At 38.3% G+C, this 24499-nt stretch overlaps 1 protein-coding gene across 2 annotated transcripts in view; it reads left to right on the plus strand.

The window, feature by feature from the left end:
- Positions 1–24499, plus strand: part of LOC131065555 (arginine-specific demethylase JMJ20) — a 169449-nt gene that overhangs the window by 19427 nt on the left and 125523 nt on the right. For both annotated transcript variants that reach the window (XM_058000101.2, XM_058000103.2), the window contains exon 2: positions 5033–5191. In XM_058000101.2, the coding sequence (XP_057856084.1) occupies positions 5033–5191 (159 nt within the window). The remainder of the gene's footprint in view (positions 1–5032; positions 5192–24499) is intronic.

Consider the following 24499-nt stretch of genomic DNA (forward strand, 5'->3'; position numbering starts at 1 on the left):
GTGATTTCATGGAAACTTTGCTTTCCTTTATGTTCCAAAAATCCTACAAAAAAGTCTCATTTTTGTATTTGCTGTTATTTATTTCCAATTGCTATTGCTTTTCTATGAAGAGAAAAGAGTATAGTTTTTTTCGAAAGAAGAAGAAAGACTGCTGTCCCACCCATATTAGATTAGTTTAGTTTGTAGATAGGGGGAGCCTTCCCTAAATTAGGAGAGTATCATACTCACACACTATGGCTGAAACCACAATTTTGCACATCTTCCCAGGTGTACAAAATTTTCAATCAACAGGATGTAACAATGTTTGATAGTTTGTTTGATAAATGCAAACCTTCCCACTCTAGCTTAACCATATTTAGTTGTGAAGAGACCAAATCAAGTGGGAATCGTGCCTTCTTCCATTTCACTATGTAGCACTCAAAGAAAATCTTTCTTCATCAACATAGGCTTTGTGCCTAGGATGTTTTATGGGGGGATACTAGTTTGTTAGGGGTTTTCTAGAAATAAAGAGCCTTGTGATCATTTATAACCCAAATATAGCCTTGTAGATATAAGATCTATAAGCCTTGTATACTTTTAAATATTTCGAATTCTATGTTTTTGGGAACTTTGATTAGTCTAGTAATGTTTCGCTTTTCATCACATGTGACTGTACAACTAGTTTTGATTTTTTCAATATACAAAGTTGAGATTCTTGTTATTGTACTTGTGAAAGTTGTTTTTGGTTAGATTGTCTTTTCATTTTTCATGATCATGCTTTAATCTTTGTAGACTATTATTTAGTGTGTTAACTGTTAAGGTGTTTTGTGAAAGATTAACAAGGAAATGTTTGTTTTGGGACATCACCTTTTTTGGTTTTCAGTCATATGCTATGAGTATTTCTTCCCTTTTCCTTTGTTAGATTAAGGTTAAGCTAAAATAAAGGAGTCAACCACTTAATCTATAGATTGTCTTCTAAATTGGTCCCACATTTATATTGACTTTCCATGCTTGATGCTCTACATGATGCAGATTTTTGTCAAACAAGTCAAGGCATCAACAATAATGATTGTGACTCAATCATATTGAACTTGATAGCCATCTCATTGAATAAAAAGGGTTATGTTGCTTTGTTGGGTGGGGATGTTGATAGCAGCCAAAGTTGACTGTAATTGGAGAAATAATATTCTCTCCATTGAAAGTAACTGCATGAAATATGTAATTGATTTGAGTAATAGGGCAGTAAGTGAAGAAGCAACTTCTTTAGATTCACCAAATTTGGACTTTAAAGAAAGGTAGATAGAGAAAAGTGATGAAGGCCCCATGGATCCAAATATCAAAGGAATCTTGGAGTTTCATCCATGCTTTGAAGAATAGAAAAATTCCTTAAATGGTTTGTTCCAATGACAACTGGAATACTATGAAGTATTCTAGCCTAATTGCAACTTTATTGATATGGAGGAGTTAAATGAACAAGAGCAAGTAGGACTTGAGAAGAAGTGAAAAAGTGTAAGTTTGGAGTCCTTCATACCATTAATCTCAGCATTCCCTCCAGAATTTGAAGAATATAAGATAGGGAATGCAAAGCTGGATGGACTGGATGGAAGTTGTGAGGTGATATCGGTTAGTGATGATTGTAATCTTGTACTAAAAGCAATGACACTTAGGATATTCATGTACTACAAGGATGTCTTTTCATTGACACACAAAATATTGAAAGGAATACTGCTAGAATTGTGTTCATAGATTGGCTTGGTTCTAGGGGCACAACATATATGGAGATGACCATATAGAATGAACTAGAACTATGCAGACAAAGTCTAGAAAGAAATTGATAAGATGTTCGAAGCAAAGGATTATCTTTATTGTGGATATGAGTGATTAGATGTCTCCCATGGCTGTCTCCCTAAAGAAAGAGCCAAAACAAATAAGGATATGTGGAGATTTTTTAAGTATGAATGTGGTTACAATCAAGGACCCATTTCCTATTCCATTCATAGATTTCATCCTTAAGAAGTAGCAAGATATGAAATTTATTCATTTATGGATGGGTAAATTAGATACAATTGAATAAGCATAGTTGAGGAAGACAAGTTGACCATTTTTATTGTGGAAGATGGAGTTTATGCTTACAACCAAATACTGTTCAGACTTTATAATGCTCTAGCTACATTCTAGAGAAATATCTTCACATCTTTGAAAAGATGTGAGGCGATTTAAAATCTTCCATTAAGGATTGGTCAATATACAATGACCAAGAAACATGCCTAATGGCCTTGACAAAGTGCATGCAACAATGTAGAACAATACAATTGGCACCGAAAGCAAAGTAATTTTCCCATTCAATTCATAGATTTCATCCTTAAGAAGTAGCAAGATATGAAATTTATTCATTTATGGATGGTTAAATTAGATACAATTGAATAAACATTGTTGAGGAAGACAAGTTGACCATTTTTATTGTGGAAGATGGAGTTTATGCTTACAACTAAATACTGTTCAGACTTTATAATGCTCTAGCTACATTCTAGAGAAATATCTTCACATCTTTGAAAAGATGTGAGGCAATTTAAAATCTTCCATTAATGATTGGTCCATATACAATGACCAAGAAACATGCCCGATGGCCTTGACAAAGTGCATGCAACAATGTAGAACAATACAATTGGCACCGGAAGCAAAGTAATGTGGATTCATGGTTCGACAAGGAAAATTCTCAACCACATTGTTTGTATTGTAGGATTAAAGATAGAATTTGATAAAATACAAGTGGTTGTAGAGATCCAAGCGCTGAAGGACATCACAAGGATAAGATCTTGCTTGGACCATGTCAATGATTATTGACTTAAAAAACTTTTGCACTTTTTGAGGGAGTTCTGTTCGTATGGGTAGACAATCAAGAACACACACTTGAGGAAATTAAGATACACCTTATAAGTTCACTTATCATTGATGACATGTTTGCCAAGAGCACATATGAGATCCTCAAGATAACTTTAAACTTAATGTTCATGAAGTTGCAAAGTTATCAACTCTATTATTTAGAAGTTTGTAAAATTATAAATTTCTGTTTACTTTTTATATGATGAGATAGCTTTTGGATTCAACTGTATATATTTTTCTATTCGATGATTCAGATTACACTTAGTGATCCATCATTAGGGTCTCTCCTCTTCTTGATGATGGATCACTGAGTGTGATCCAAAACATCAATTGGAAAACATATACATAGTTGAATCCAAACACAATCTTATCAAATACCACATGGAGTATGGAAAACTCATGCCTAATTTTTATTTGTTGTCCAAAGTTTTAATAATTTTAATTTTAAAAAACTATAATATTTTGTTTTAGGTGACAACTTGTGGTTTGGTTTCTATGCTTGGTGCATGGGAGGAAAATTCAATGGATTATCTTTATAAGGTACTATATAAGGCCAAGGAGGCCATTGAATATTGCTATGGGAGAAACAAAAACAAATATCGTTTTTTTCCATAGAATTGATTGGAGTTGTGACAAGCAGCTCCACCAACAAATAAATGAAATGGCTGTTATTTGAATCCCAAATTTTTCTTCTTTGATTCCTTTAAGGCCAATGAGGAGGTTACGGATAGCGCATATGCATAGAGAGAGAGCTAACACTTGATGAAACTCTTTTCGACACAATTTTTAATGAAATGCAAATTTACAAGGGTTTGAAGGGAGGTTCTTTTCTTTACCTTATTGCATTCAAAAGAGAATGACCTAGCAGCAAGGTAACAGAAACAAAATGTCCGTTCTTTAAAAGTTAAATTATAGTCTTATAGATGGCAAACTTGTTTAATAAGTGCAGTTATAGCTTACTTACAAAGTTATACATGTTTTTTTTGCAGTTTTATAGTGGGAAGATTATGGTACAATAATACAAAATCTTCAAAGCCATGCCATCTACATTTGTGCCAGTTTTGTAGTATTTTTAGGTGCAAGTGCAATTGGAGCATTTTTGTGGCCACTTACACAAAGAAGCATAACAGGTTGACCCAAAAGTGCTTCAGTGACCATGTTTGGTGCAATACAACTTTCTTTTCTGATTCAAAAATGTGGAGGGGAAGGAGATTCATGATGTGAGTGATGGTCCATATTCTAGTTGGATTGCTTGGGATGTGGAATCTGTATTTATTATAGAGGTGATTGCTGATTTTAAGAATGAAGCAATAGAAGAGGCATGGAAGAAAAAGTGTTGAGCAAGTGGGAGCGGAAGCATCAGGAGTGGTTGCACTGGATGATGATTTTGTTCCTGAGAACTAATCTTTACTGTCCAATTGAAGGGTGCAGCCAATGAGGAGCTTTAATCAAACAAGAAATTTGTAAAATATTTGATGGATTTATGATAACTTTCTATGATTATGATCAATTACCAATCATATATGAACATTATAATGTACATTGTACTCCTTTTGGTACAAAACTAACAGAAAAACAACCTATAATTTCTCTACATTCAATATTTTGCATGTTATTTAAATTTATTTTATGAATTTATGTATATTTTTATTATGCCGAGTTTTTGCATAACCCCAATCCCGAGTCAAAATTTTAGCCTGCTGAGTTTTTTGCCAAGATCAAGTTTTTGAACTATGGTTCTAAAACTGAATTTTCACATTGAACAAGTTTGTGTTGCTATAAAAGATTATATATACAAGGAGTGTATGTCTCTAGCTTTTCAAAGGAAGGCTGACTTAAGTATATTTTTTTCTAGATAAATTAGCATGAAGCGGTCTGTTTTAGCTTGTGATCTGCATGCTAGTCAATTTCTTTATGCATTATCATACATACTGCGTCGTTAATAAAATGGGTTTATTATAAGGAAAATTGTCAGAATTCAATGGTGTATCGTCAGATTGATAAATTTATACCTACCTTATATTGTGGGCTTTTAACTCCAACTGTCACACTGTTCCATTGAAATTGAGAAAGTATGGCATAGTTTTGTAGATTTATTTTTATATATGGAATTGTGAGATGACTCATCATTTTGGAGAGTGCCGCTTTAACAATCTTTCATGCTGTGCAGGTTGCAGATTGTGACAGGAAGGAATTCACAGACCAGAAGAGAATTGAGATGACTGTTTCGAAATACATAGAGTACTGGCACAACCTTGACTCCCAAAGGCATGACATGAAGAGAGATGGTTCATCCTTGCTTTATTTGAAGGATTGGCATTTTGTAAAGGTTGTAGTTAAGATGGCAAATGACTTCAAGAAATTATAATGTTTATTTTAGCTATATTTTTGGTGACCATCTGTAAGATAAGTCATGTGCCTTCTTGACACACAACAGGCTTTTATATGTATTATGTTTATTTGCTTCCTTCATAAGTATGGCTATTCCTTGCCTTTATTGTCTTAAAATCTGAAGGACCATGACTCAAGGAGCCAATAAAATGTGCTGATTATACTCACATTTTGATTCTTTTGCAAAGAGGGCCTGCTTTTCTAATATTTTGAGGACGGTATTTAGGTGTTTCAAATGATCTTCTCAAGTCTTGCTGTAAATTAGAATATTATCAAAGAAGACAAATTTCCTCAGTTGATTGCTGAAAACATCGTTCATACATGACTAGAAGGTAGTTGGTCCATTTGTCAAGCCAAAAGGTATGACTAAGAATTCAAAGTTCTGAGAGTGACACTTGCATGTTGTCTTATGTACATCCTCATCCCTTAATGGATTTGATGGTGGGCCAATCAAAAATCAATCTTTGAAAAATACACTGTTTTATGCAATTCATCATTTAGCTCATCAATCTTGGGAATGGGATACTTGTTTTCGATGGTTTTCATGTTTAAAGTGCCATAATCAATATGCATCCACATGGTGCCATCTTTTTCTTCACAAGAACCATTGATGAGGTAAAAGCGTTAGAATTGGGCTTGATGTGACTCATTTCCAAGAGCTCTTTGATGGTCTTTTCTATCTCTTTTTTTTACACTCTTGGGTGGTGGTAAGGAGTGGTCATGATAGGCATAGTGCTTGGTTCCATCTCTATGATATACTATAATTCTCTATCAGGTGTTAGTCTTGTAGGCAAATAACTTAACACCATACCATACTCATCTAAAATATTTTGAATATCAATATTGTGAGTGCCTTGCGTACTTGTGGATAAATTTATGGGCATAAGCAAACAACTTTTTACCCAAGCAACTTGTTCTTTGTAGAATGTCCTCTCTATTTTATAGCTATAACCTTTCACATTTTTTCTTCATAAATTCTCCTAAGCACTATATATTTTGCCTCAGATTTAAACTTCAGCTCCATGTTTGGCAGTTTAGTGAAAATCTGCCAAGGAAGTGCAACCATTGTACACCTAAGGCTATGTTAGTTTCTCCTAAACCTACAACATAGATATCATCATATTCTCCTAAAGCTACAACATAGATATCATCATATATTTTATGTCTCCCATGACTAAATGTTGAGTTGTTAGATTGTTTTGGTGTATGGATTGGTGAATCCATCAGCAACAATGGCATTGAATCCTTCAAAAAACCTAGCTTTCAGTTCTCTTTTTACCACCAAACCTTGACCAATGAAGTCATAAGTTGCTCCATTAGGAATAAGCACAATGATTTGCTATTTGGATAGTGTTGTGCCTTGCACACACTCCCCGCGTTCTTGCTGAGGTCCTGAGTAGGAAGTCTAGGTAGATTCGCGGAAAAGATGCAGCAGTCATGTGTTTGAGCGTTGAGAAGTTGATACGTCCTAAGTTCTGGGAAATTTGCACCTTGAAAGATGATCGTGATTCTGTTCGCAAAGGAAAGTTCAATGAAGAGTTTGAGGGGAAATCGCAAATTTTGCCGAGTCGATATTGCTCATGCGCAAAATTCAAGCTTGAAGTCGGTTGAGATAGGTGAGCAAGACATTTCTCGTAAAAGCCTCTTTTAGGCCTAGGGGAAGAAAGGGCTTTCAAATTCATCCTTTAAGCCGAAGAGAAGACAACTTAAAGAGATTAAAATCGGCCTCTAATTTCTAAATGCAAAACAAAGGCTAACAAGTCGGCTTGAAAGGCCGAAATTCAGGCCAAAATGCTTAATAAAGTTTAGAATTCGGCCTAAAGGGGCAAAATGCTAGACAAAGACTCCAAAATCATTTTTTCAAGCTGAACTTCAAGTCAAAAAACAACTGAAAAGCTAAATTCGGCCTAAAAGGCCAAAATGAGAGCCCAAAATTGGAAAATTGGCCTAAAAGGCCAAAGTGTGAGTTATAAAACGTCGTCTAAGCCGAAATGACACTTAAAGCTCACAAAATCGGTTCCAAAGGCCGAAATTCAAGGAAAAGAAGGAAAATCGGCCTCCTAGGCCAAATTAGGAGACAAAGCTTGCAAAATAAGCTTGGGGGTCGAAAATAGGGAGAACAGCGTCTAAAGTGTAACGACCAAAAACTCACAAATCGCCTTTCTAAGCCGAAAGTGTAACAACTCAAAAGCTCCCAAATCACCAGTGTAAGCCGAAAATGATAATATCTCCAAATCATGCATGTTCGGGTAACGTGGTCAAAATGTGATAAAGAGTTTAAAATCGTGTATTTTCCCTTGAATGGCCGAGCTTCCAAACATAAAACCCCAAAGTTCAAATTGCGAAAAGAGCCTCTTAGTCCGAGACGAAGTTCAAAAGCTCTCAAAATCGGCCTAGAAGCCAAAAATGTAATAAGAGGTTAAATTCGTGCACTCAACCCATTTAAGCCGAGTGAAAATCAAGGACGTCAATGTTCACGATATCATAAAAAATGACGAAAATCATTCAAAAGAAAGAATTGCGCAAAGTAACTTCCCAAGCCATAAAGGAGGAAAAGAGCTAAAATTGTGCCAACCCCCCCCCCCCATTTTGGCCGAAAATATCAAAAGAAAGAGGCTTATGAAATCGGCTTGTAAGTCGAGAGGGTTAGGATAAGCTTAAATCATGCAATCGAATTTATGAGGCCAAAATGAAGTAAAAGACCAAGTTCTTTAAGCCGATAAGCTCTAGAATCACGCCATGGCCACATCCAAGCCGAAAATAAGTAGAAGAAAAGTCGTGCAATAGGGTTTTCTTGCTAAGCCGGAGAATCATTCAAGATTCAAAGTCTCCTTTCGGCCCGAAAATAAGTAGAAGAGAGATTGCGCCAGTCTCTGCATTCATGAAAGATCCCTGATGGATCCCCTTGCTGATCTGCTGTAAGTTTTAAAATAATAAACTATATTTTCCTGTGATTTTTGTTGATGGTCTTACAAAATAGAGAGAAGTTGCAGAATGTTTGGTTTTCTTTTTGTATTTTTTTGAATATATAAGCAAGTAATGAATAAAGAACAACAAATGAAGAAGGAAACTGAAACAAGTAAGAACATTCAATTAAATCAGAATTGATACAAATCGTACCAGGCAGATTTCTGATTTATAATATCCAGATTATTCCCTACGCACTGGGGATGTGCTTACATCCAATAATGGCACCAACTGAAGGGTAGATGATGAACACAAACCAAGAACACCAGCTATGGCTGAATGAAAGTCTTGACCACTTCCAGCGTATAGTGTACCTACTGTAATGGTGGCATCAAGTTGAAACAATCACGTCCCAGTTGGGAAATTCAACCACCCTGTTGAAACCCTCACCAAGCAATCTGAATCTCCACAAGGAATAGCGCATACACTCTGACCAATAATGCCAATGCCAAAAGAATCCACTACCAATCAATAGTTGAGGGCTACGTCCCAGCCAGTACCAATCATGGGGTTTGCATCCCAGATTGAAGAATTGCTCTACCAGAGCAATATCGCACCAAACAAGTTTTCAATATGTAAAAGATAATGAGAAATTAGGTTTCCTTCTCCTTATATCTCTTTCCTTCCAAATCGAACCCTAAAGATATATGAAAAGTGCGCTTTAATATAAAGTCATATTTCCCAATATTGGGCGCCCAAGTATAGAGAAAACACCACTTTTTCAATATAAAATAACTCCAAGCGCCAAAAGGACCCTGGCAAGTGAAAATCATTTAGAAAAGTTCAAGACCTTTCCAACGAGCTATAACACATGGGCATGCGAATCCAGATGAAGCCAAAAATCCCTTATTACTCCGAAATGGCTATAGACATAGCCTTATTTAAAATATTAAAACACTAACTTAGGAAATATTTAAATATATTAAAAATATAACCCAAATAGCTATAGAAAGCTCGAAACACACCAAAAGCCTGAAAATGAACTTGTCACCTGTCTGTGATTGATGTCGGAAATCATGGATCAACTGGCAGTCTCATCCCTAAAATCTAGGGATGCTCCTAGAAACTAGGAAACACACCCAAATCTCCTGAAACTGAAACCAAGGAATGGTCTCATGGAACCCCAACCCTGGACGCTGTCACAACCTCCTAAAAGTAGGAACTGCCTCCTAAAATGTAGGAACTGCCTCCTAAAATCAAGGAACTGCTCCAAACTGGTCTACTACTGCCAGAAACACCAAATCCAAACACTGAATATCCTGACTGAGTCTCTATCCACCATTGCTAACTCACAGGTCTCTGCTAGATAGAGCTAAAGAGGGGACATGACAATTCACCGAAAACCAAAGCAAATAAAATCTCCAAGTTTGCAAAGGGTTTTCTTTTTGATCGAAAGTCACTCGAAGAATTGCATCGTGCAAATTGGCTCATGTAGCCGAAGTTTGAAGGCAAAAGGATGAAAGAAAGGTCGGGCGGAATAGTGTTCCAAGCCGAAAGGGTGAGGAAAATGTGAAGACAAGTTCGCCATATATCTCCAAGTTCGCAAAGGGTTTTCTTATTGATCGAAAAGCATTCAAAGCTTCGAGCACAGTCTCCCTCATCTAGCTGAAGTAGGAAGAGAGACGAGTTTTACCTTCTAAGGGCACCGAAGACAAGCTCCTCCCTTCCAGGTATGTTGTAAATTCCACCCTCCAAATGGTAAAATATTGCAAAGTGATCATGTAATTTACCCTAGGGTTGAAGTATGAAGTAAAAATTCAAATGAATTTCAAAAACTTAGCACCCAAGATATAATCAGCATGCAACTGTCGAAAATCGACCCTTACAGCTGGAATTTGAGACTCGGACAAATTTAGGAATCCTGGCACAGTTATGCTAACATAAACTCGTCTTTAGGAAATTGTGAGCGCATAATCATCTTTTCAAAATGCGCATTTAAAACGATCAGCACAAGGAAAATTGAAAACTTAAACTCTAACTTGCGCAAATCAATAACATTTTCACCCCTTTTTGTCGTCAATAGCATAAAGAGGAACTTTTTGAAAATTTGATCAAACCAACTAACCAAACCGACTGATTTTCAAATTCAAATTGCATTTAGTCCCCAACGTAGAATTCAAATTGTTTAAAAGGCCTATTTCAAAGCATTTTCGAATATTAAGTGGCCTGGCTGTTTAAACAGTTTTTTATTGCTAACGCCGTCTTCGGGCACTGCTAACCCATATTTACACATTAAAACTTGTCTCGTAATCCGTGTCCGAGTGTGCAGGATAAATGCCTAAGCAGGCGAAAGAATCTTGAAAGGCACCCGACGTGCTAGGAGCATCATAGACCTCTAGAGTTGATATCCCTTGTAAGCTCAAGAAAATAAAATATCAGTATCAGGGAGGAGTAATCAAAGAGTCAAAAGTCCAAAGTATTTGGGACAATATAGGGGATACAGACCTCGGGCACATAGACATTCAGGACTTCAGAAACAGGGTGTACTCTCCCAATGCATATGGCAAACCCAGACGGATGTTGGAGAGTGGTATTTGTTAGGCTGCTGGTTTCCCACCGACAATGCAAAATTATGAGCTTGTGGTTGAAGCCGCCAAGCATTACCGGCCTGAAAGCAGATTAGTGGTGGTAAGAGGGATGGTGATGGCTGACTTCACACCTGAGGCTATTGGAGAAACATTTGATATCCCGCTTCCTGAGCGCACCATTGCAGTAACCATTGATGAAGCCCAAATTGCTTATGACATGAATCCTAGCTAGTGCAAAACACTGATAAATGAAGAATGGTTTAAAGAAAGAAAAGCCCCGAGTACTAGGATTAGCAAAAAGACCCGCAAAAGCGAGTTCATCAATGAATATGGGGACATGGTTACCTTGCTTAGCCGGGTCATGGGACTTCCCCACTCCAACCTATTTGAGGAATGGATTTTCTATTTTACTGAGCAAGTCTTCGATGGGAAGGCTAAGTTTGATTGGGCTCAAATCATCAACGACAACATTCATGCACAACTGGTTGAGCTCGAGGAGAAAAATTACTTCAACATGACCTCCTACTTAGTCTATATGTTTTCTCGACATCAGCCGCTACCAGGATTGATAAAAAAGGATGAGATTGGGAACGGGCCAAATCAGGTGATAGTGTATGACTGCTACCCTTAGCTGCATTACAATAACATAGCTCAAATAGAGAGAAACAATATTGCGTATACAATTGGTCAGTATGAGCGTGTAAATGACGCTTTTACAATGCACATGGTCAAATTAATGCAAGGGGGGTTGCACATAAGATTATCAAAACAAGCTACCCCACTGATTCAGAAGTACGGTGCGTGGTTCATTCAGTTCCCTCGATTGTCCTACATCAGAATATCAGGGTTTGAGGGAACACCGTATCGGCTTCCCCGTTACCCATCAGACAAACAGATTGGTCCTCATGGAGGTTGCAAGACAGGCACACCCAACAGGCAGCATACTCAGGGACAAAAAGCAGTCAGGGTTCACATTCCCAATGATCATAGGCAACCTTGATGTGTAGTTCAAGGATTTTGTGCAAGTCGAGGAATCATTCAACGAGCTAGCATCATATTGCTTGCAGGAGCACTTCCCTAGGAAGTACTTTGATCATGCTGGATTGGGAAAGAAGGCCTATGGCAGACATTACAGGGCTAAGGCATCCATAGAGATCTATTGGAGCAATTGTTCAAATGACTTTGAGGTCCGTTGACAGGAATACTCAAGATTGAGTGTTCAACAAATGCGACTTTATGAGTACCGCCAGGTCCCAGATCAGGTAACAGACTATGGGAACTGCTTGCAAGTTCAAGAGTATGAGGCAGTCGAAGACCTCCCGCCAGCCATTGATTGGGCTTAGGACCCAATCACGGACTTTGAGGCCATCATGGAAGGTCCAAGAAGATATACAGACAACTGGCTAGCCCAACAAATAGAGAGGCTAACCCATGAGGGAACCCAATTTACCTATATTATGATGGGTAGTCTAGATTCCCAGTCTTTAGAGGACAAGGGAACATGAAGCGCGCCAAGGGTTCGATTGGAAAACTTGAAAAGAAAAGAAGGAAGGCAAGGGCCAGTAGGGGAACCGGGACATCAAAAAGGACAAGGGAAAAGATACCAATCAGGCAGCCAGAAGTTACTACCTCATCCAGGGATCCCAGTTCGGATGATGATGTGGTCGAGCTTGATCATCTACCAACTCCACCTTCACAAAATGATCCAACTGCATCAGAGGCGAATGATCCCTAGACGCAAAGTGAGCATGAAATAGAGACATGGATCATTGGTTTGGAGAGACTTGAAAATCGGGTCGAAGATGGAGAGATTGCACCAGATCAAGGGATTGACAAACAAGAGCCCACACAAGGGAGCAAACATGAGTTGCAGCAAGAGGAGGGTGGCAACAAGGATGACACCACGATTGAGGGAGAAAGATAAGAAGATAGAACCCAAGAACCCAGTAGAATTGAGAAGCAACCACTACTAGAAGCTACACATCAATTGCTCAGTGAGGTGGGAGAAAACTCAACGGTGAGTAAAGGACCGGATACTACACCCAGTCCTTCTTCTATGTCTGATCAGTTATGGATAGACAGTGAATCAACTGAGGCATCCAAAGAGAAGAGAGGGGATTTGGTAGTCACGTCAGGACAGACCATCCCTCACGACTAGTTGATAGCTCGGGCACAACGGAAAGTGGCTATCAAGTCACCAGTTAACCTGAGAACATCTTCTCTCGGATAGGAGAAATAAAAGCTTAAGGAAAGAAAAGCCAAGAACATCATATGAGGTAATCATATGATGTATATTTTATCTCATTGAAAAGACCAGGATGGTCACATGAAAAGTTATGTAAAAGACCTATAAGGTCACATGATGTAAAGCGACATGAAGTCGCCATGCAATGTAACTAACAAAAGAAAAGAAGAGAAAAGGGCTACTAACATACTAACCCACTAACATGCATGGTTTACTTTCTTTAGATTAGTTTAGTTTACTTTTTTTGTATGCATGCATGGTTATATTTAATTAGTTGATTCAATTATGCGTTTTGCATGTTAATTTAATTCGTAATAATTTCATGCACATGATTTACTTTTACGCATGCGTGCACGTAACTCGACATTGTAACTAATTATGGATTTGCATGTCATTTAAATTTTATGCATACTTAACTTATGTTCTTTTTACGCATGCATATGTGGTTTTTACATGTTAATCATGAGATGCATAGATGTTCAGTTTACTTATCTATCATTTGCATGTTAATTTTCATTGCTTTGCATGTGTAATAATGGTTAATCTAGTTCTAATTGTAACTGTGAGTTTAAGTATGGTTTAACTAGGGTTAGGACAATCGGGTCCTAAATTTTGGTATCAGAGCTCTAGGTTCCACACTAGGGCCTTTAGTTTATTATTCTGAGATGTGATAGTTGATCGCAAGATATTCTAGTCTCGGTGTATTTACACGTAAGTACTTATCTCTTTCTTATTTTTAGAAGTACACTTTATGTATATTTTCATTTCTCCTTCTCTATAAGCTTTTGGTTATATATATACTAGAAACTTAATAAAGTAATTATATATGTAACTATATATTAATAATATTATCTTACTGTTTTGATGAAATTCAATATTTATGTATAAGATTGTGAAATAGTCTAGTTGGTCTAACTATTAACTTACTCCAGGATTACCAAGGATGAGCAAAGGAATCTGACTATTCATATTGCTGCCCCACCTACAGACAAACCAGCAGATCAGGTTGCGTTAGCCGACTATAGCATCACATCCATCCCGATAGGGAGAGCAACCAAAGAGTAGGAGAGGGAAGAATTCAAGGATTCTGTGCAGAATGTGCTCAAGCAGCTAGATGAAATAACCGCTGAAAGGGATATGTACCGAGCTTGTGCTGAGAAGGCCGAGGGATACATAGATCACTTGTTAAGACCGCTGCAACACATCGCTGAGTCCCACATTCCTCCATTGGCGTTGGCACAAAAAAGTACAATTGAATTCGAAGGAGTGTGTGACACCGCCAAAGCCGTCAGAGAATGGATCCGAGGCATTAAGGGAAGAGGAAAGAGAATCATCGATGATGTAATTGAAGTAACACTCAAAATACATTCAACCCAGCTAAAGATGGTAGAGGTAGAGAAAGAGTACGCCAAAATCCAGGAGACGATTGACATGGCTCAACCACTCATGAGGGCTCTCTTCTAGACTCACGCTCAAATTCCCACACTGCATACTATCTTGGATCCCCATGACATTAACACTTTCAAGGAATGGTACTAGATTATCTACATGAAGATGGACATGGCGGACATCGCCAGAAAAAATTAGGAGGAGTGCGAGGACTTGTTTGGTATTGAGAGCACCGATGAAGATATCCTTAAGGCATTGGTCACTGAATGGAAGGATAGCATGGGAGATGACAATGTATCACGATGGAATGGTAGGTTGAGGGCAGATAAAACTACATACTCTGCGGAAGACATAGAATACATCAGCAGGTTGCATGTAGATATATTGCGTTTTGAGAATCATCAATCACATTGGCGCGAGCGGCTGAGGATAGTGGACACTCATCTGGAGGGCACGCGGTTCAAAATGCACAATCCTCCTATTCCCTCTAATAAGGAATTGTTCCCGGTTTGCATGAGGTTTCAAGAATATGTTCGGGAAGAGCACGTGGCAAACCGGGACATCTATGTTTTGAGAATCATCAATCAGATTGGCGTGAGCGACTGAGGATAGTGGACACTCATCTGGAGGGCACGCGGTTCAAAATGCACAATCCTCCTATTCCCTCTAATAAGGAATTGTTCCCGATTTGCATGAGGTTTCAAGAATATGTTCAGGAAGAGCATGTGGCAAACTGTGACATCTGGAAAGGGTACTTGTGCAAGGAGATTGAATTTTTGGTGAAAGCATCTGCCTCGAGAAAGGAAAAAGTGCTTTCCTAAAAAGTATTTGTTTCTTTTAATTTCCAAATGCACTTTTCCAAGTTAAAACTTCTTTTCAACTACCCAAAGTCATTGCAGATTTTGAGCTCCGTGCAGGTGCACTTTTGGGGGAGCAACTTTATGTTGGGTAGTTGGTAGTTGTTAGGTAGTTGGTAGTTGGTAGGGGATATTTTGTTCCTTATTAATAGATATGGGCAGCCATACTTTGTAGGATGAATCTGGGCCACTTGTAAGATTAAGTCTTGGTCATTCATCCATTTTTGAAAATCTATATAAGCGATGGTTTTTCCCTCATTTTGTAAGAAGTCTAAGATTGTTGCTGAAATTTTGGCGAAATTTATGCAGAACTAATGGAAATTAAAGCTGTTTGGTTTCCTTGTGAGTGCATGGTCTCCTTCTTCACCCTTTAATTTTCTTGATATGTATTTTGATTTCAGATGGTATTTTTAGGATAATATTTGATAGAAACCTTAGTGTTCATACCATTAAGGATTGGTTGATTGCCATTTCCTCCTGCATGGTTCGTCTAAACCAATTTATATGCTTTTGTTTGGTTGTTAAACATTAAATGAATGGATGTCAGATTCTACATTTATGTTTAGTAACATGAAAATTCAACTTCCTTCGAATATTGCACTAGATTTTACAACATTGTGCTTTATTAGCTGATAATGTTAAATCTGGTTTTTTTAAGGTTTCCGTCTATGTTTTTGAATATGTTATCTTAGATGTATTAATTAGATATTTTCTCTCTTTCCCTTTCCTTTTTCCCTTTTTTTTTACCAAAGTTGAAATCTAAACAGCATCATGTCAAAGATAAAATTTGATGGAATCAAGACCATAGAGTCTTAGGGAACTCGTACGAACAAAACTGATTCTACCTAACCGTAAGTCCCCTTTGTGTTTCCAGCAAAACACATCAGACCGTTGAGTTATCCTACAGTCATGATCTGACAGTTGAAACATTGAGGTCATCCCCAGTGATCAATCTAAACAGCATTAGGGATCTCCTTATTTCAAGAGGATAGGATACTCAACTAGTAAATTCTATTCTGTGTTGGCCAGATAGAGTTGTAGCGACACGACTTTAGCAACGTCAACAGATAGCACTCCTTGAACTTTGAATGCATGATATTTAGGCACTCTTGAAAGAGCTGCAATAGTACTTTTATCTACGCTTTTATCCTCCACATTTTCATGCTCATGTTACTATGGTTGATTGTGGTTCAAGTTTTTCAAGTTTGAATCATCATCGGATATTACTAATTTACTTCAATAAAATGGACTTCACCCTTGCCAAAGCATCTATCACTAGTATTCCGTGGCTCCTTGTAGGAAAAACATAGCTTCCTTTGTTTGAGCTCATTTCTATTGTATTCATCTACCTTCTTCATTGTAAGTGGTTGAGCCGTGGACTTCTTTGGATGTGAATATGATCCCCCACTGCGAAAATTTCCTTAATGTCGGCCAGAAGTGGGTGCTTTGGGTGGGAACTTGTTCTGTACCATTGATGATTTAATTGTAAGAGCCCCCCTTGATGACCTACTAGAGAGATGTTGGATCAAAAACTTTAACTAGGCCTTTGAGATATTTATAACTTTAGAGAAATTCTCAACAAAACAATTGCTGATTCTCTTTTTTTGAAACATTAGGCATAATTATTACATGCCTTTAAAAATTTGTCTCATAATTTTCTACTAAATTGCCTTGCCTCAATTGTGCCAAGTCTCTAAAATGGATCTTAGGATCTCTCCTCTCGAGTCTATTGATCAACCTCTGGTTGAACTCATTAGATATGGTGGTATAGCTGTGACTTTGTGTGATTAGACCATGCTACCACCATTCATAAGCTACTCCATCTAGGTGAAAGGTAGCAAATTTGACTCTTTCTTATGCATCACTTAAATAAATGAATGAAAGATTTTAATAACGTTCACAAGGCCAAAGCAGCCTACGGGACCCACGAACAAAGCACACCCCAAAAAACAAGGCACCGAGAGCTTAAACGATATGTAACCTCCTGTCTAGATTCGCTCTTCTGCAGTGAATTTTGATCAATAGGTTTGCTGTTTTGTTTCTTCAAACAAAGTGTTTATATTGTCCATTCTTAGAATGTCTTCATGGCTGGCATAGATGTCACTGTATGCTACATTCGATGACAAAATGTCACTTTGTCTCTACTGCTTCTATGTTGCAAAATAGGCATATTGTCTTTTCCCACTCTTCTTTATGTATCATCCATCTACTTATTTCACACCTCAAGTGATGGCACCTGGTTCTTAGTTGAGCTATCAACATTTTTGTTCTCCATTTAATATTCGCTCCTATGTAGGCTTTTTTATCATGGTCTCCTGTGGGGTTGAATTCTTTGATATAATAGACTTTTTTATGCCCATTTTGTTTTGTCCATAGGCTACTCTTGAATTTTTCCTTCACAATTTTTTTTGTTTCTTCATTGGTGTTAGGGCATTCCTATATGCTAATGTCCCATTTTTTCATCCATTTGTCACTTTGTTTCATCCATGTATTCTTTCTTCTATCTTCGTGCATAAACATCTTAGGCCAATGATGTTTGTCCATATTTTGAGTCTTCTTTAGATAACTTACCAAACGGACCATTGCTAATGCTTCCAAAGGATAGTTGCCAGTTTCTGCCAATAGAATCTCATATGGGACAATAGTTCTAATTTTGAGACTGCTTATGATTAGATGTTTTTGAATTCTTTCAACTTGCCTCCATTTCTGATCTGACATAGTGCTGCGCCAAATTTCACATCTGTATAGGATCATTAGGGTGACTAGCAAACTGAAAAGCATTCTCTTGGTTTTCCAATCCTTTAGCTTTGCATTTCTAAGTATTTAACTTTTGGCACCAAGAATGTGCTAAACACTTGTTGGACTCATCAAATGAAGGGATTGAGGGCTTCCCTAACCGGTTCTAGATGTAAATTAGTCTAGTTCTGATTTGGTTGCTTCTTGATCCTAGGACTATTGTTTGTCCTCAAAGTGCAAAAAATTATAAAAGAGATGTCAGCACAAAATTCATCACTTTGTGCTTTATATTTAACATGGAGAGCTGTCAAATCATCGTCATCATGTTGATTGCTGATCTATTGACTATTCCTTTGGCTGCTCCATTTCTTTCTATATAAAGGTAAAATTGGGTAGCTCAGAACCATTGGCAACTTTAGATGTCCGGATAGAAGATTCTCCTTGATTTCCCTTACCTAGGGAGATAAATGTTAGATTTTTGTTAGGGCTCTAGAACATTTGTTTAAAGAAGTTAATAATGTCCTATCACCCATTATTGATAGATCTCATGGTTTCCATGAGTTATCTTTGAGAAGCACACAAGAAACACTAAGAGGGGTTGGGGGGGGGGTGAATCAGTGTTTCAAAAATTTTACACAAATTTTCAGTATGACTCCAAAAGATACACAGAAAGATCAATAACACAAGTACACAAGATATCTCGTGGAAAACCCTTTCGGGTAAAAAAAAACACGGCATTATAAGCTTCCATTAACATTAATGGGCACCAACCCTCATTATAGAAGAGATCACCAACTCTCAGAGAACACCTATTCCTAAACATCTGAAGCACCAAGTCCAGCAAGATGAGGCACCAACCTCAATTACAAATGATTATTGAATTTGAAAACCACAGCATAAGATTAGACTTTTCTTTTATATCCAACGTCTCAACCCACATGTAGAAATAGCAGCACTCATGAAATATGAGCTCACAGCTCCTTCATAAACACAGATTTCTTTGCTCCATTTAGCTCAAACAACATACTGAAACTCAAGTCTACATACAGAGTATTCTGATTTTTGTAAATACAACCAAGTGTTCACCTCTTATGCTGTATCACTTTTCACACAAAAAACAATCCATTACACAGCATATTCGTAAGAAGCCCAACTCATGCATAACAAGACATCAAATTTTTAACAGCAAAGATTTACAGCAGCTCTCCAAAAATATCGCCTAGCACAAGAAAAGAAACACGATGCGTGTTCCTCCAAAACTTCAATGATATTCACAAGGGCACACCTCAACAAAAAATAATGTCCTCATTTTTTACTACGGCTCCAACCTTCACTTTTCTAATCAAAATCACCACACAGCTATTTCCAAAAGGAAAGATGAAATCAATGTATCACCACTGCTCAGAGACTGCTTCACCAAACAAAAATCGTAACTTAAATCTTATCGAGCTGAATGTTCACACCCCCGCCAAATTTTTTTTTTTTTTTCAGTTTGTATATATTTAAAACGAAATCCTCTTTTTACAGTCACCTGAGTTTGTATTCAACTCGACCAAAATGCTGCTCTCAGATTTCAAAATTTAAACAACTTACACCATACAGCTCACAATACTCCCACCACTTTCCTTAAGCCCGATAAGAAGACAAGGCTCCGAAATGCAAGGTAACGGAAGCTCCACGATTTTCCTGTTTGAAGAGATTTGGCAAACACAAACTCTGCCAAAAACGACGTCTTCAGCCACGACTTCAGCAAAAGGAATTTAGTGCACACCACAAAAATATGATACGCCAGTTCAAAAATTCTGAGACTATTTTTAAAGAGTCGCACAAAGTCTATCTCCCACGGCACACAAAAAAAAAACCGTTTTTAGACATCTCTGTCTACAACGCATAATCAATTCTGTGCAAGCTGCGAATATAGTGGTAATGCCCAGCCAGCCTTTTAAAAATAAACTTCCAGATACTCGACTAAGAAGGAAGTCGATTTTTAAAAAACTTGTATCTGCCAGCCTTCCCCAAAAAAATGGCATATACAACTCTCTGAAAAAAACGTATGTTAAATTCCATCCACCTCCTCTGACATCGCTGAAGTAAAACAATAAATAAAAAAAACGCTTCCATTCATATTCATCACAAAAATCCACTGCTGGAAAGTTCATGGACTTCATGAATTAAATCGCGGTCTTAACATAGCTAGCGCACATCCTAGAAAAGTAACAGCAGCTTTAAAAATTTCTCTGTTTAAAAATTTCTCCTTTCCTTATACGATACCCCCAAATATGCCACAAAACTTTTCTTTAGACAATACAAGGCTGACATGGCATGTGGAAAATTCAACTCATGCACGGCAGCGAAGTCTGATTTGTCACAGCTAGAGGGCAAGTAAGCAGCTGACATAAACCAAATAGGCACACAACTAGCTGAAACAGACACACACACAGCTCAAGCTGGTCAAGTTGGTCAAGCTGGTCAAGCAGCTCAACCAAAATTGAGAAGATCTAATGAATAAACAGTAGCTCGAAAAGCACTTTAAACTCAATCCAATATTACTTTGACTAAACCTCTTGCTTGAATAGCACAAGCTTGACAAGAAACACTTGACATCAATGACAAAAAGTCCAACAATCTTCTCTCCTTTTCATTTGCATCCATTTCTTCTTGGAATGGATCTTGTGCTTGATCAAGGTTTTATTTCTTTTTTTCTTCTCTTTCCCTTTATATCTAGTCTCCCTTTTTGTAGGAATTAGGTTGGCAAGATTGATGCTATAATACCAGTGTAATGACCCTTAAATAAAATATTAGTCTAATTTGGAATAATGCAATGGAAATCAACCATAACATTCATACAAGATACTTAGATCTAAAATGGCCTCATAAAATAAACAAATATACATATATAAATGGGTTGATATAGAGCATTTTATTCAAATGATTACATAGATCTATTCCTACAAACATTTGCTAATAGTTAGGACTTCAATAATTATAAAGAGATTTTAAAAATGACAAGCTTTTGAAATACTTGACATTGTTGTAGACTTCTTAATTGATTTTTAGATGCAACCTTCACATGAAGCTATACTTTTTAGAAACCAAAGGGCTTTCATCCTTTGATCTCTAAATCCAAGGGTTTTTGTTCTTAGATCCAATAGCTGAACACAAGTGCTTAAACTAGGGTTGGGGTTTATGGACGTGATAATGAAGGATGATCCAAATTGATGAAATTGTCCACCTTAAAAAGTTGAAAGTTTGGCATGGGCCCAAATGTGGTGAAAGCCATTTTAGAGTATCTTGCCATTTTACATTTGTATTTGGGCCCATTAGTGGTGTCCCTAGTTGGCCTTGACGATCAGCAAATTCCTTTATTTGAATGGTGAGGTTTTGTAAAAGTGCATGTCAAAAGGTGAGGGTCTAGGGGAATACTTATTAGCAGAATGGGTGAATAGTACTTTGCAGGCCCAATGTTTGGGGATTAGGAAATGTGATTATGGAGTGCTAGGATGCAACATGGCAAGCATTTGGGGATTTGTATGTTAACAAGAGCAGTCCAATGAGAGTTTGGGGATTTTTGTATGGTAGGTTGATGTTGGGGGTTCAAGAAATGGGATTTCGACGTGCCAAGATGCAATATGTGGGGGTCCAAGAATTCACATGTTGATAGGGACAATGTGGTGGGGGTTTGGGGATTTGCATACCAAAAGGATGCAATGGGAACAAGTAGTGGAGATAGGGGGTTGGCGATACCGAGTACATAGGGAAGTGAAAGTTTATTCTTCCACAAATAACAAGGGAGTGGGAGGTTGGGGATTGAGGTTTTGAGATACTTGATATTGATGAGTAAATAAGGAATGGAAGGAATGTATAAAGAAGTCCAAAATGGAATCCAAGGCTGGAAAGTGACTCTAATGCCCTTATACTTAGGATAAGTGTAATGTCCCCTAGTGAGACCCTCTTATATTCTGACCTTGAATCACAATTTTAGTGCATAGTGATTACAATAGAGGGCACTATTGTCAACTAAGCTTGGTCTAGACCCTGCACAACAGATTAGTCAACATTTCCATTATGCCTTGATAGACTATATATTCAACATTCTTATTTATTGCATAGTTATATGAAGGATTCGACAACTCTTTCTCTCCCTACACCAGTTCCCATTATGGAGCTCAAGGAGGATCACCCAAGGTGCCTTGAGTCTATCCCTCTCCAACAAGCGCAAGAGCACCAAGGACCTTATCAACTTGGCCTCTTGGCCCACACTCGGGGTTGGCGTACTTGCTGGAGCCTAGTGCTCTTGCTTCCTTGTATTTGCCCTCCATAATTGGATGGTGAGATTGAAAGGTATTACAAACTCCATCATATAATTTACTTAATTGTCATATGAACATTTGTTATAGAAAGGCATTATTAAAATGTCATACATATTGCAGTATCGTTAAATTCTGCATAAGAAAATTATCAGGCTTCATATATTAAGCATACATATTCAGCTCATCCCCATGCATACTGTTGTCATTTTATGACACCCTTGGTCGATCAGTGAGAACCGATCGGAGATATGTTCCATGGACCAACGTTGCCCCAGTTGATCAAAGAGAAGAATCATGAAGTGTGAAGTGTTGCCTTGTCCGGAGGAAGTTCCTCCCTTGGCCTTTTCTTCTTCCTCGGAACTCTGGAACCCCGAGGTTCTGAAGTTCTTTTCTCTTTGCCCTCGTTTCTTTCCTTCTTCCTTTTCCGGAACTCCGGAACCTTGAGGTTCCGAAGTTCTTTGCTTTAGCCTCTTTCTTCCTTCTCCGAAACTCCGGAACCCCGAGGTTCCGAAGTTCTTTCCCTAGCTTAGCCCCTCCAATCCTTAGCCTTTCTCTCTTTTCTCCCGGAACTCCAAAACCCCGAGGTTTCGAAGTTCCCTTCCTTCCCTTAGCTTTTTTCCAGTTTCTCCGGAACTCCAGAACCCCGAGGTTCCGAAGTTATTTCCCTAGCTTAGCCCCTCCTCTCCTTAGCCCTTCTCTCTTTTCCCCCGGAACACCAGAACCCCGAGTTTCCGAAGTTCCTTGTCCCATTTCTCCTTCCCTCTTCGGAGCTCCAAAACCTCAAGGTTCCAAAGTTCCCTTCCCTTGCCTTTCCTGGAACCTCGAAACCCTGAGGTTCCGAGGTTCCCTCTTCCCCCTTCTTCCTTCTTCTCCCCTGAACTTCGGAACCCTGAGATTCTGAGGTTCCTTCCCCTTTTGCCTTCTCTCTCTAGTTCCTCCAGAACTTCAGAACCTCGAGGTTCCGAAGATCCTTTCCTTCTCTTCCTCTCTCTATCCCAGAACTCTGGAACCCTGAGGTTCTGAAGTTCTTTCCTTAGCCTTTTGAAGTTCTCCGGAACTCCGAAACCCCAAGGTTCTGAGGTTCCTTGCTCCTTCCCTTATCTTTCTCACTTTGGGAGTTCGAGCTTTCGAAGTCTCCGGGCTTCCTTCAGACTGGCGACACTTCCGGATGGCGTGATCGACACTCAAGGCTTTTAATGCTCCGACAGTTTTGGTGACTTGTGCACTTTCTTTGTGGAGCCACAAGGGTGCTTTAAGTGTTTTTGGGAGGATTTCCATCAGGGAGGTATAGGGCCATGCTTGGTGACTTATGTCATGTTTGACTTTGGAAGGTTAGTTAGTCCACCTTCCTCAGAGTTGCCTTTGGTGGTATGGCTAGGTTGCTTGCATGTACAAGCCAAGTGCATGCACTTCCCTGCACTTCCAGACCGACATGCAGGGGTCATGATCACCATTGTAACCCATTTTTCTATATAATGGCTTTTAAGCCTCATTGTAAAGGGTTCTCTCCCCGCTGGCTTGAGATTTCTTGTGCTCTTCTCTTTTCTTGAAGACTTGTAATCTTTTGCATTTCTGCAACTGTAAGATTGGCTTTTGACCTCGAATTAATTGAAGATCACCATTCTTGCCTTCTTTCAACTTATGCATGCTGTGTATGTGTTCTTACCTCCATTATAAGTGTATGTTTGTGATTTTCTTTCACATGTATGCTGTTAGCTTGTTTTCTGAGTGTGACTTGTGGGATTCCTTCTCCCCTCTTGACACTTAGCAAATTCTAACCTCCACACACGTATTGGGATCGCTTATACAATTGAAGTTTGTGCATTTCCTGGGTGTTTCAGTTAATTCTTTGTGTCATTTCGGTGGGGAGAGGAACTATCTCTTCTTGGTGCATCACCTCCTTTCATTTTAAGCAATTCTCTCTTCCCTTTCCTCTGCAAGCTATTAGGATAGGTTTAGAAGTCAGTTTTGAAGTGTTGAGTTGGTTCAACACTTGCACCTAGATTGAGAAGGAACCCGGCCTTCTCCGGAGATTCAACCCCCTCGCTCAAGGTTTCACACTTCGGGGTTGTTTCCATTTTTCACAAGGTTTCTAAGTTGATAGCTTAGCAAGGGTGCAAGCTTTTGTGATAACACATACCACCAAGAACAAAGATGCTACGGCCTGTAACTTAATAACAATTTTCATCTGATCTGATCTATATGGTGATGTCA

The sequence above is a fragment of the Cryptomeria japonica genome, chromosome 4 (genome assembly GCF_030272615.1).
Source record: "Cryptomeria japonica chromosome 4, Sugi_1.0, whole genome shotgun sequence".
NCBI lineage: Eukaryota > Viridiplantae > Streptophyta > Pinopsida > Cupressales > Cupressaceae > Cryptomeria > Cryptomeria japonica.